At 38.5% G+C, this 13,418-nt stretch overlaps 1 protein-coding gene across 1 annotated transcript in view; it reads right to left on the reverse strand.

Annotated features, from left to right (window-relative positions):
• The window catches only part of RUNX1T1 (RUNX1 translocation partner 1), a 101,935-nt gene that overhangs the window by 20,525 nt on the left and 67,992 nt on the right, over positions 1-13,418 (reverse strand). The window contains exons 7-8 of the mRNA XM_006093314.3: positions 12,248-12,333; positions 11,257-11,458 (exon numbers count right to left, since the gene is read on the reverse strand). Of these exons, the coding sequence (XP_006093376.1) occupies positions 11,257-11,458; positions 12,248-12,333 (288 nt within the window). The remainder of the gene's footprint in view (positions 1-11,256; positions 11,459-12,247; positions 12,334-13,418) is intronic.

Here is a 13,418-nt window from a genome sequence, read left to right on the forward strand (position 1 = left end):
ATATATATATATATATATATATATATATCCTTTTAAATTTTTCACACCAAATTCGATCACATGGATTTGACATGGGTGAAACCAAGAGAGAATCCATTAGAATGGATTCAAATATTCAGTGGACCAAACATGCTTTACAAAAAAGAAAATGAAGTTCCTCCTTTAAATGAAAATACTGTCCTTATTATGCTTGTCAAAATTCAAGTTTGAGAAAACAGATAATCCCTATATAATAAAAGGGTAATATGCAAATTGACCCCTAACAGCAGAACGACTGGGAATGACTGGTCACTATGACACCACACTGACCACCAGGGGGCAGACGCTCAATGCAGGAGCTGCCCCCTGGTGGTCAGTGTGCTCCCACAGGGGGAGCTCTGCTTAGCCACAAGCCAGGCTGACGGCTGCCAGCACAGTGGTGGTGGTGGGAGCCTCTCCCGCCTCCTCAGCAGCGCTAAGGATGTCCGGGCTGCCAGAGGGATGTCTGACTGCCAGCTTAGGCCCGCTCCTCTCCCGGGAGCGGGACTAAGCCAGCAGGCCCCCCCCCCAGGAGCGGGACTAAGCCAGCAGGTGGACATCCCCTGAGGGGTCCCAAACTGCGACCCCCCCCGAGTGCACAAATTTTTGTGCACTGGGCCTCTAGTATGATAACAAAACTGATGTAGGAATGCTAATTTCCAAATAACATGTTCATGGAAATGACATGGAACTATCTATATCTATATCTATAGTTCAAGTGTATAGTTCAATAAACTTCAAGTGTATACAATCATCTATAGCTAAAATATTCACTACATGTCTTCCATATTGGATTTTCAATAAAAGCATATGTAATTAGAAATTTTGAAGAAGAAAATCATTTTAACTTTAGATGATATAATCATTCAATTCTTGATAAATTTCAAGTAACTAAAATTTTCTCTAGCTGTATATAGCAAGTAGCAGACTGATTTTTTAAACAATATTTCAACTAATGGTATGTTGAAGGTCAAAAGAAATTCAATCCAGTTTTCTATATTTTGGGAAGCTACAGAATTTTGAAAATGGAAAAAAACCAATCATTTTAGCTAAGTATATGTCATTTTATACTTAAATGCCTCAAATAAATATGAATGTTTTGAATCCTGTAGGGTATAGATTATCGCCTGACCAGCAAACAAGATATCCCCAACTCTTTTGAATTAGGAAAGGCTTATTATGGTTTGGTATATGAAGGGTATATGAAGCCTCTGCACTATCTTTGCAATGTTTCTTTAAAACTAAAATTATTACAAATATAGAAAGTTTTATTTTTAAAAGTTTACATAATTTTATGACTTGATAATCAGAGAAACTAGGCATATGCATACTTATGTGCACATTCATTTCTATAAAATAAATGACAAAACCCAAAATGTCTTTAAGTAATTTTCATTCATAAAACAAAAATCCTAGATAAAATAGTTTGGTGCATATATAACTTCAAGGAAATGTGATATAGCTAATTAGATTTGTCGAAATTACTTTCTACATCACTTATAAGAGTATCTAGAATAAATGAAGTCAATCAAGTTCACATTCAACCACATGACACAATGAAACAGAGAGATTTACTTATGACAACTTTTAAAGGCAATTTTTTGGAAACCCTTTGACTTAAGAATAGTTTATTCTTAGAGGAAGCAAGAACACACAATAGGGTAAAGACTATTCAATAATTGGACAGATAGATGCAAGAAAAATGAAACTAGACCACTTTCTTACACCATATACAAGAATAAACTCAAAATGGATTAAAGAATTAAATTAAGACTCAAAACCATGAAACTACGAGAAGAAAGCACAGGCAGTAAAATTTCTGACATTTCTCTTAGCAATATTTTTTTCTGATATATATCCTTAGGTAAGAAAAACAAACAATAAAAAAGGGGGTCCCATCAAATTAAAAAGTTTTTGTACAGCAGAAGAAACCATCAACAAAATGAAAAAAGCCTACAGAATGGAAGAAGATATTCACCATTGACATAACTGATAAGGCATTAATATCCAAAATTTATAAAGAAGTCATATAACTCAAAACCAATAATCCAACTAAAAAATGGGCAGGGGACCTAAATAAACACTTTTCTAAAGAGGACATACAGATGGCCAAAAGACATATGAAAAGATACTCAATGTCACTAATCATCAGAGAAATGCAAATTGAAACTACAATGATAGATCCCCTCAAACTTGTCAGAATGGTTATCATCAATAAATCAACAAACAACAAGTGTTGGTGCGGATATGGAGAAAGGGAACCCTTGTGCAACTGTTGGTGGGAAAGCAGGTTGGTACAGCCACAGTGGAAAACAGTATGGAATTTCCTCAAAAAATTAAAAATGGAACTGTCTTATGACCTAGTGCAGGGGTGGGCAACCTTTTTGTGAGTGCGTGCCAAAACCAGCAAAATCTCTGACTCAAAATTCTTCTGCATGCCAACCCTAATTTTTTGAGAACATGTTATGCCTACTTGATATCTCTTAAGGTGTACGTATGTGAAGAACCTTGAAGAAATAATAAAATTCATTCGAGCAACAAAAACAGTGTATGATGATGAAAAATACATTTATTTTTTAATGCATACATGTTATGTAAAATTATTTATTTATCTAAGATGCACCTACACCGAGTTTATCTGAAAAGTAAAAAAGTCTATATTAAGAAAAAAATGTAAATGGAAAATTATAAGAGAGGGTTTAGCGTGCCAGCAAAAGTTACTGGCGTGCCATGTTTGGCACACGTGCCAGGGGTTGCCCACCCCTGACCTAGTGATTCCATTTCTGGGTACATATCCCGCCAAAACCCAAAACATGAATGAGCCCCCTGTTCATTGCAGCACTGTTTACAATAGCCAAGATATGGAAGCAACCCTAGTGCCCATCAATAGATGACTGGATGAAAAAGCTGTGGTACACACGGGGGTGGGCAAACGTAGGTTTATTGTGAGTATGCAAAACAGAGTTTATTCTTCTATTATTACTTATTAATTTGTATTTTTTCCATACGAACAAATGCAAATCTACCTTTGCCCACTCCTGTATCTACAATGGAATACTATACAGCCATAAAAAACAATGAAATTTTACCATTTGAGACAGCATGGATGGAACTAGAGGGTATGATGCTAAGTAAAATAAGTCAGAGAAAGAAAGACAAATACCACATGATTTCACTCTTATGTGGAATCTAAAGAATAAAATAAACAAACAAAAGAGAAACAGACTCAGAGAGAGATCAGACTGATGGCTATCAAAGAAGATGGCGGTTGGCGGTTAGGGGGCTGGATAAAAATGATAAAGGGATTCAGAAGTACCAATTAGTCACAAAGCAGTCATAGTAATGTAAATTATAGCACAGGGACTACAGTCAACAATATTGTAATAATATCTACGGTGCCAGGTGGGTACTATGACTGGCCACTATGCTCTACACCTGAAACTCATACAAAATAATACTGAATGTCAACTGTAATTGAAGAATGGATGAATAAATATCACAAACACACAAAAGAGAGAAAAGTCTGGAGAGGGAAAAAACCTCACCAAAAAAAACACATACACAAAAAATGCTTTCACCAAAGTAGCAAAAAGAGTTTTTTTCACTTATTGGGTTATAGAAAGATCAAGTGCTCCATAAAATTATTTCCTATAAATGGCCAATCATTTTACAGGGAACAGGCAAGGCCCAATATCCATGCATAAGATATCAATTACCAGTCCCAGTCAGCATAGTCAGAGAAGAGTTCGTTCTAGAGCCCAGTGAAGCGGAATCGTGGCTCGGGCCTTTACTAGCCATGTGACACTGGGCAAGCTCGCTGCTACATGTCTCAGTTAGCATATGTATACAGTGGGGACAATACTACTACATTTGAGAGCACTGCTGTGAGACTTGAATGAGGTTCTTCCTATTATGTGGTTAGCATAGCACATCCTAAACTCTCATTAGATGTTGTTGCTATTATCCTCATTATTATTGAGTAGGTTGTCCAGAAGGACTATATACTTATGTTCTCATCAATAACTAAGGTGAAAAAAGACCTTAAAGTTTGTTTTTTTTTCTCCTAGCACTTAAATCAAATAGCATAAAACTTTAAAGAAAACAAAACCATTGTAGAGGTTTAAATTAAGCAACACAGACCAGTAATTTTTTGTTCCCTGCTTTTAAGTCACTTGAGGATAGATGTTATTTTTATAGTTAACAAGTCACTGTCTTAGTCTTTGATGAAAAGTCCCCCAATTTCTTGGATGGTATTTTTATAAATTTTATTCTAACCTCATGAATGTTTATAACCTCCACATTTACTCAAAGATAATGTATATGGCTCAGTCGTCTGCCCACCTTCCCATATGCTGTATAGTAGACATCGTCCACATACCACACGCTAGAAAGTGGTGCAGTATTTCACCTACCTGGCTATATCTCTTAATGGGGGGAAAGGGGAGGCATATGTAATACTTTCAACAATAAAGAATTATACGAATAAATAAATAGGAAAAAAAAGAAACAAAGCAAAAAAAATTTTTTTTGCAATGACACTTAGGTTCAAACTCCACTTAACCTAGAAACCTGATAGAAATACTAAAGCCAATCAAGCAAACTCTTTCTTAATACTCTACTACTTCATTAAATAATCTTTTTTTTTCAAAACAGCAGCAGAATCTGAAGGCAAATTATTTTTATAAAATACACATGCATTGTCCTACATATATATATATATATATATATATACTTTACAATATCCTCTTCAGTTCTAAGTGTGTCCTACCAATGGAAAGAATGGAGTAATTAATAATAGATGTATTCCTCAGAATCTATTTTGATACATCGACTAATACCATAACAGCTACACAAAACAAATGACTAATAAATGTAATATTTCTCTCCTGATGAAGTGTCAGCAATAACAGAATCTATATAGGCAAAATTGAATTTTAAAAACAATAAAAACCTTGTAGTTGATCAATATTATGAAAGAAAACTTCTCTCCTAGGACTTCCTTACTTTAGAACAGTGGCTAAGTTAGACAAACCTATGCAAAAGACCTTACGTTTCAAAGGCTCCGAGTCTAAAGAAGCTATTTTTTAACCATTAACTCTTGACTCCCTATAAAATATCAGTTGCCATAAAATGGATAGTTTAATAAAATGTAGTGGTAGAAACAAAGAAGAGCTTATACAAGATGGTTTAAAATGTGAAACATTTATCTCTGTCTACAGAAAGATGAAAAACAATATAGAAAAGTCCTCCTACAGTAAGTGCAGCTTGCCTTGGGATGCAAATTGCTTAGGGGCAAGAGAAGAGGAAAAGCCCCCAGAAGCTAACACATCTATTAAGAGAGAAGCCCCAGCCAAGGTGGGAAAAATGTTATAAGAAATGTGAAAGAACACAAAGCAATAGATGATGTATGAAAAACATGGTTGATGCACTACACTTACGACAGAATGGAGACCATTGGATACTAGATGCAGCGAGGGCCGCCATCAATATACATGAAGGGATGAGCTGATAGCCTTTGGAGAACCAATGTGACCTCACATGACCCAGGACAGCAAGGCTCAAAGCTTGGCAGCACCTAGGCATGGCCTTCATCCTGTAGTGGGCAGAATGAGGCTGTGATCATGATAATAGCTATTACAAAACCATCAGAAAACAGGAAGGGTTAAGAAAGTTCACTTTTCACAAATGCTACGTATTTTTGTTTTTAAGGATAAGCAATTCAAAAATTTCAATATTATGTTTTGAAAGCTCAAACCCAACCTTCATTAGGATTTCCATCTTTAATAATAAAAATACCTAACGCTCCAGGAGGCAGTCTGGTAAAAGATGGACATCTTTTAAAATAGTCACATCTTTTTAGACACCATATACTTAAATACACTAGGCACTTCACATCAGAGCTCAGCTGAATGGTCTTGAAATGAATTTCATTCTGTGATTTAAAGGACTCAATGCAAATGTATAAAACTCTAAACATTTATATGCAGATATACTCTGAAGAACTTGTCTGTGGTTTTTAGAATTCGATAGTATAGAAGTTGAATGCTATATTTCTTTGGTTGGAAGTAAACTATTTTTCTATGGCCTTCCATTATGAATTAGGGTTCCAAAGGTACAAAAGATCTACATATATATAAAAGCCTAAGCAACCGTTTGACTGTTTGACTGGTTGCTATGATGTGCACTGACCACCAGGGGGCAGATGCTCAACACAGGAGTTGCCCCCTAGTGGTCAGTGAGCTCCCACAGCAGGAGCGCCGCTCAGCTGACCGAGGGGCGCCAGATGCAGGGCTCACAGCTGGCCGCCGCAGCCTGGAGACCGCAGTGGAGCAGCAGCAAGCCTGCAGAGCGGTGGCAGCAGGCGCAGTGGGGCCGGGATGAGCAGAAGCAGCAGGTGGAGTCAGACAGCCAGTTTCAGCCCGATCCCCGCAGGCCATGCCGAGGGACCCCACCAGTGCACGAATCCGTGCACCGGGCCTCTAGTTTATTATATAAGACAGAATTCCCCTGTTCTAGTTTCTTTGCCTATTAATAAAGTTGTCGCCTACAAATTACTGCCTGGAATACTTTCTAAATAAAAAAAAATACCTCACAATCTTCTATAACTTCATAATATCAGCTGCCAAGCAAAAACACTAGTTTCATATACCACTATTCTTTGACGTTCCTTTTGAGATTACGTTAGAAATAATAAGGATAACAATTACTTATATCATACCTACTATGTGTCATTTAATATGCAAATACCTATGAGCTGTATATTAATTATTATCCCCGATTTACAAATGAGGGAACTGAGGCAGAGAGTTCAAGGTCACAAGACTAAAAAGAGAAACCAGGGATTCAAATCCAAACATTCTGCTCAGAATCAGTGCTTTTAACCTTTATGCTAAGCCAGTACTGAGAAATTCTACAATTCAATATGACAATCATAAAGTTTGCCAGCCAGAGGAATTTTAAATACCAATTCCTCTACCAATCTACTCGGGGCACAGAGTGGTATTAATTTAACTAATTTCTATGATTTTTTAGGAACAATTAACTTAATGTTTCATTCCATTTAAAGCAAACAAAACCTCTTTCTGAAATTTCTCTTTCTGGCAAGAGCTAAACCTTTACCAAAACACACTGGTACTTTCTACATTTCATACCCTCTTGTCACAATATTATTTAAAAAAAACACACAGGGGAAAATGTGATCATATTTCAGCTTTATGCTTCAGTCTCTAACATTAGTCCTAAGTCTATTTTTAGATAAGACTCTCTAATGATGCAGAAGACTTCTTGAGAAAAATAAAGATTCTAGAATATACAGATTCTAGAATAGTTTAAAAGCAGTAAAAATAAAGTAATTTAGAGACTAAAATGTCAGGAGCCAAGAGAGAGCTGTGCAGAGCATATCGAGATGAAAGGAAATGAAGGCAAAGGAGGAGAAGCGACAACACAGAGACCCAGATACTCTAGGAGCACATCGAGTGTAGCCAGCAGCTCCCTACCTACCTATATGTACAAAAGTAATTGTGCGTAAGCAATAAAATATCAATTCTGATGGCATTAATTGTTATCTGTAAAAATACAAATGCATAAATATGTCATACTTTGAAAATAGAAAAAAAATGTTTAAAAATTTAGCTTTCCGATTTTGTGAAGACTTGGATATTTAGAGTTTTTCCCTGGAGTAAGTTAACAATAATAATGATAAAATAAAAATCTATTATTTCAAGAATAAATCTATTATTTTGAAAGTCCTCCAAGATATTAACCTATATTTAACTTAAAGAGTAGAAGTAACATCATAAGTTCAATGTGTACTCAATTTTAAAATTGTTTAAGAGGCTATTCCAAATAGTCCTCATTCAATATCTGGGGGGGGGCGGGGGGGGGGAAATCCCAAAATTCAATTAGGAATAGTTAATGTTATCTTACTAACCCCTCACAATGACTGAATAATATGGATATATTTCGAAAGTAAGAATGGTGATGGGTTTAGCAAATACAATACAGCAGTCTTGTAAGTTACATTCTCCTGTGCAGCCCCCAAACACAATTTTAAAATGCTAAGAATGTGTATGTGACTAAACATTGCCAGAATTTCCAAGCTAGAGATATAACTAGGGCAACCTTGTGAACTAAACAGTATACTGCCTATAATGTTATTCTGAAGTTCTCAAGTTCTCATTTGAAATCAGACAACAGCTTAAGAATTCAGAAAGCCAGGTTAGAAAACACACAACATAACTCTAGGATATGGAGATCTATATGTACATAAATATATAGACATACTATAGCTCCATCTGGATTCAAATACCTCACTACCCACTTTACAGAGCCAACAACAACAACAAAAGCTTTATCAGCCAATAATCTCCCATCCTTTCATTACACATCACTATATTCAACTCCAAAACCTAGGTGAGAACCTTAGAAAGCACTGAATGTAAGTGTTATGGTACCTGATTACAAACCGCCTGACCTGGTTTGTAATTTACAGCCACAGCCGAATCTGTAAGTACAGTCACATGCCGACCCCACAAGATGGAACTCAAAGGCCTCAAGAATCTACTGTTAAGTACACAGAGTAAAATAGCGGCTGCCTGATCAGATGTGCGCATTGTGTGGCTCTTGACAGGTTTCCTCTGAAGGTGTCATGGTTTCTTAAGAGGAAATCTAGGGTCTGTGTCCCTAAGGACATGACTGTCTTACCAGAATCCAAACAAATAAATGAAATACTTGTAGCCTTTGAATAATACCACCTACCAAAGCTTAAAGCCAAAGCAGTGTTGCCAAAAATATGAATTCCTTAAGCATCATTAAAAGTCATATAACTCCCCTTAAAAAGGAGTCTTTAGAAACCATTTTACTCTTTCGGTCACACAACAGGAGAACAGAACCTCTCTTTCTGGGGAAGGATCAACTTTGGTATCGCCAGGATCCACATGCCACAGGGTAACTACATCATGAGTGTCCTCTGTTCTGCGTGCTGAAAATAACTCACGTAAGCATGATGTTCTATCAGTTTCTGAAATTTTTCTTTTACAGAGAAAAATTTTTCTTTCACAGCAGATAGATAATACTCATGCTGTCAGTTCACTGAATTGAAGTGGCCATCTGGTGCCAGACCACTAGCTGGCTCCTTTCCTATCTTCTCCACTAGGTCAAAAGTTCCTCAAGGGAAGGAATGATTCACCTTTTCCCCATATCACAGTGTCCAGCATCTTCCTGGCACCTAGCAAGCACTCAATCAATAAGTACTGACTCAATGAACTTGTTCAATATGTATCAGCTATTTTTACTCCCAAAGTTTTATTTACTTTAAGGCTCTCAATTTTTGCCTATACTGAATGGTTACAAATACCCACCCCCAACCACCCCCTTTTTTTTTTATCCTGAGCAGATCTGTCACGATTAACCAATTTTTGTTTACAATAAGGAAATAAAAAACAAGATGCTTATGCTGCTCCAGTCTAAATAGTTTTATTTGGACCAATATCAAGTACAAGTCAAACTTGATATTGCTTGCTATCACATAACCTAACACATACAGACTTGTCTTTAAAATATGCTTTCGAATGATGCCTGCTGGGTAAATTAAGTGACTTAGAAGCTTCCTTTATTTAATACTTTTTATGGTAATAGGCATTCAGCATTCAGGGATTAGTAGGAATCACAAACCTAAGCGTAAAGGAAACTTTATTGGCTAGGAATCCTTTTAACTAAGAAGATCATATAATCAATAGTGATAATTAGGCCGACATCCAGCATGCTTTACAACATGGGCTGGACCCTACCCTGAGTTACCTGACAGGTGTGGGGTTGAACATAAGAAAACAAGAGAGAAGAGGTATCCACATCAATCCATCGCCACTAAGGTTACTCACATGATAAACAGATATAATGCCCAGCAATAAAAAGGATGACAGCTCAGTATTGATTTCAGAAAAACAGTTCACGGGCCACTCAAAAATTATTTCAGGTTCAAGATTTCTTCCACACTCAGGAACCAGCTCAGAGATATTGCGCGTATGGTTCCAGACCACCACAATGAAGCAAGTATCAAAATAAAGTGAGCCACACAAATTGTCTTGCTCCCCAGTGCATGTAAAAGTTACTACGTTCATACTATATTGTAGTCTAATAAGCGTGTAATTGCATTAGGTCTAAAAAAAATGTACATACCTTAGTGGAAAATATTGTATTGGTAAAAAATGCTAACCATCATCTGAGCCTTTGGAAGGAGCCCGTACACCTTCCATTTGCACAAAACGCGGTATCTGCGAAATGCAATTAAATGGGGTATGCCCATATTTGGGATTGTATTCCTAATTATAATCCCAACAATCTCCACATATCAGTAATAAATATGGCTACTTACTAGCTTTCTACAATGCTCAAGTATGGCTAGATGAAGAGTCCGACATGGAACTAATATTAACAAAATCATGGTTAAGCCACCAAAGTTGAGGTAAAATCACACAGTATGAGCTACATCTTCATCACTCATTTTCAAGGGGCAGTGGGCAAGGGATACAGCCCTTAGGTCTCTTCCTGGGGGAATTCTGAGGTCCTGCGGTGGCTGTTTTTTGATGTAAGATACAGCTAAAAAACACGATCGTCTTTGCGACCGTCTTTCATGACAAATCAGACAGCACACATCCCTGCCGGCAGATTCCCCAGAGCATGCTGGAGGTAGAGCAGCCGGGGGCCCAGTCCCTGAGCTACTGCTTTTGCAAGTTAGAGGGAGGGTCCAAAGAACTACACTGAGTGGCCAGATGATTATGACCACCCCATCAGTACCTCATTGACACTTCCAAATATACTGAATATTGAAAACTTCCTCAGCAAATACTCTCAAGGTTTTATTATTATTATGATGATTATTTGCATAACTAATTCACTTCATTGTACTGATGGGGTGGTCATAATAACCTGGCCACTCAGTGTATATTATGAAGGCGCACATGTGTTCGTGACGTATGTGAAACTCCGGTTTCGCTTTGCAGCTGCACCATGAGCCCAGCCCCGTGACCTGGAAACGCAGCTCACGTTCTGTGACTGCCATGCAGTCAGCCGATCTGCCCGCTTCCCCGACAGGCCGACAAGACCTACTTGAAGATGCAGGCAGTGTTTATGGATCTAAACGCCCCGGCATAGCTTTATCTCGGACAAGACCAGTTAGACAGGAAATCAGTTCTAGCATCAGAGAGATCTGCTCAATGGGTCCAGCGGCAGCAAAGATACCTAATGCCACGGGGTCCGGGTTGACGGGGCTCTGCTGCCGGGAGTGGCTGCTGCTACTGCTGCCGCCCTTTTTCAAGTCCTCGGCGTCACTGTACCGCCGGATCCAGTAATTCAGCTCCTCTCGGTCCGCCTCCTGACACCGCCTCAGCACGGTGAGAGAGCGCCGGGTTTTCTCCACCATGTCCATGATGCAGTTTAACAGCTGCGTGGAAAACGGGGGGAGGGAAGAACACCTATGTCAATCACTACAACTTCAAGGCTTCGGTGGGTGGTGAAACGTACTATTTTAGGACAATGAAGGGCGCTGTTTGAATTCCTGAAGTCTTTAGTCTAATCTTTTCAAAAGGTTGGATTTGAAATGGAGACTCAATCGAGGAGTAAACTCAGTGGGAATGAGAACACAGAGTGGGGGGCATGGACATGAGTCAGGACAAAGAGCATTCATCGCGAAGGTATGCAGCCACCTTTCCAAGTATTAATCCCAACACTGCATCGACCAAGAGAACCTTCCACAACAAAACTATTAGTAGGTTTTAAGAACTCCCTTCCAGGCCTAGCCAGTCTGACTCCGTGGATAGAGTGTCAGCCTGCGACTAAAGGGTCCCAGGTTCGAGTCCGGTCAAGGGCACATGTCCAGGGTTGCAGGTTCGATCCCCAGTGTGGGGCATGCAGGAAGTAGTCGATCAATGATTCTCTCTGATCATTGATGTTTCTCTCTCTCTCTCCCTCTCCCTTCCTCTCTAAAATCAATAAAAATATATCATTAAAAAAAGAACTCCCTTCCATGATCTAAACATGTCCCTTATGTAAGTGGCTTTGGTATCAATTTAGAAATCAAATCCTATATTGCACTTCAAACATTCTCATTATTTTTTCCAAGGTTAGCAGAAAACATAATGCCTTCAAAGTAGCCCCACACTTTTACTTTATCAGGTAACCGCACTCTAGTTGCTTTCAAAACGTTTAAGCTAAACAATTACCAACATCTTACATGGTCAAGATGTTTCCATTCCTCTGCCCATTCTCTGTCAGTTAGCCTGTGATCAATCATTTCTTCTTGACGTGTGCCATGCAACCCTACAAATACAGAGAAGAAGATTAAATCGTCTTGAAGCATTCAGGACATGTCATGTACACACAATATGAAACAATATTCAACCTTTAAATGGAGACACTCAGATTCAGAATTACCTTAGGCAGGTTCCTCACAGTGATAAAATGTTAGAACTAGAGCCCTAGCCAGTTTGGCTCAGTGGATAGAGCACTGGCCTGCAGACCAATGGGTCCCGGGTTCGATTCCGGTCAAGGACACATACATTGGTTGTAGGTGCCGGCCTGGGCCCTCATTGGGGCATATGCAGGAGGCAACCAATCGATGTGTTTCGCTCACATCGATGTTTCTGTCTTTCCCTCTCTCTTCCACTCTCCCTAAAAATCAATGGAAAAATATCCTCAGGTGAGAATAGACAAAAAAAAAAAATTTAGTTTTTTAAAAAGTTAGGACCAGAAAGAATCTTAGAGGCGATCTGGTCAGAATCCTGTCTTTTACGCATGAGGGAATAAAGTGACACCATACCCTGAGCTAGTTTTCCAAGTTAACATCCCTTGAGTGAAAATAAAGACAGCAAAAAATCATTCATGGCAGGAATATGCTTTTCTAAAAACAACATGATAAAAAAGTTTCCACATTTCAGCATGGCATAAATGAGCACACTCCTATGACATATACCATACCTCCATGACAAAGTCAGGTCATAAAGAGGGGGCTTACATAATAGGAAAGCTGCACATACCCATTCAATTCACCAACATATATAAAACAGAAATAAATCGAACATCCTCCACGAAAAAAATCAGTATAGCAGACACAGTTTTGGACAAATATCATAAATCCAAACCAAGAAACTAAAAAACCTAACTTGTAGTCCATAGCATATTTGCATCACAGTGAAGATGCTACCATTAAAAAAGGAACACATAGCCGAAACCGGTTTGGCTCAGTGGATAGAGCGTTGGCCTGTGGACTCAAGGGTCCCGGGTTCGATTCCGGTCAAGGGCATGTACCTGGGTTGCAGGCACATCCCCAGTGGGAGATGTGCAGGAGGCAGCTGGTCGATGTTTCTCTCTCATGGATGTTTCTAACTCTCTATCTCTCTCTCTCC

This window comes from Myotis lucifugus, unplaced genomic scaffold (genome assembly GCF_000147115.1).
Source record: "Myotis lucifugus unplaced genomic scaffold, Myoluc2.0 scaffold_113, whole genome shotgun sequence".
Taxonomy (NCBI): domain Eukaryota; kingdom Metazoa; phylum Chordata; class Mammalia; order Chiroptera; family Vespertilionidae; genus Myotis; species Myotis lucifugus.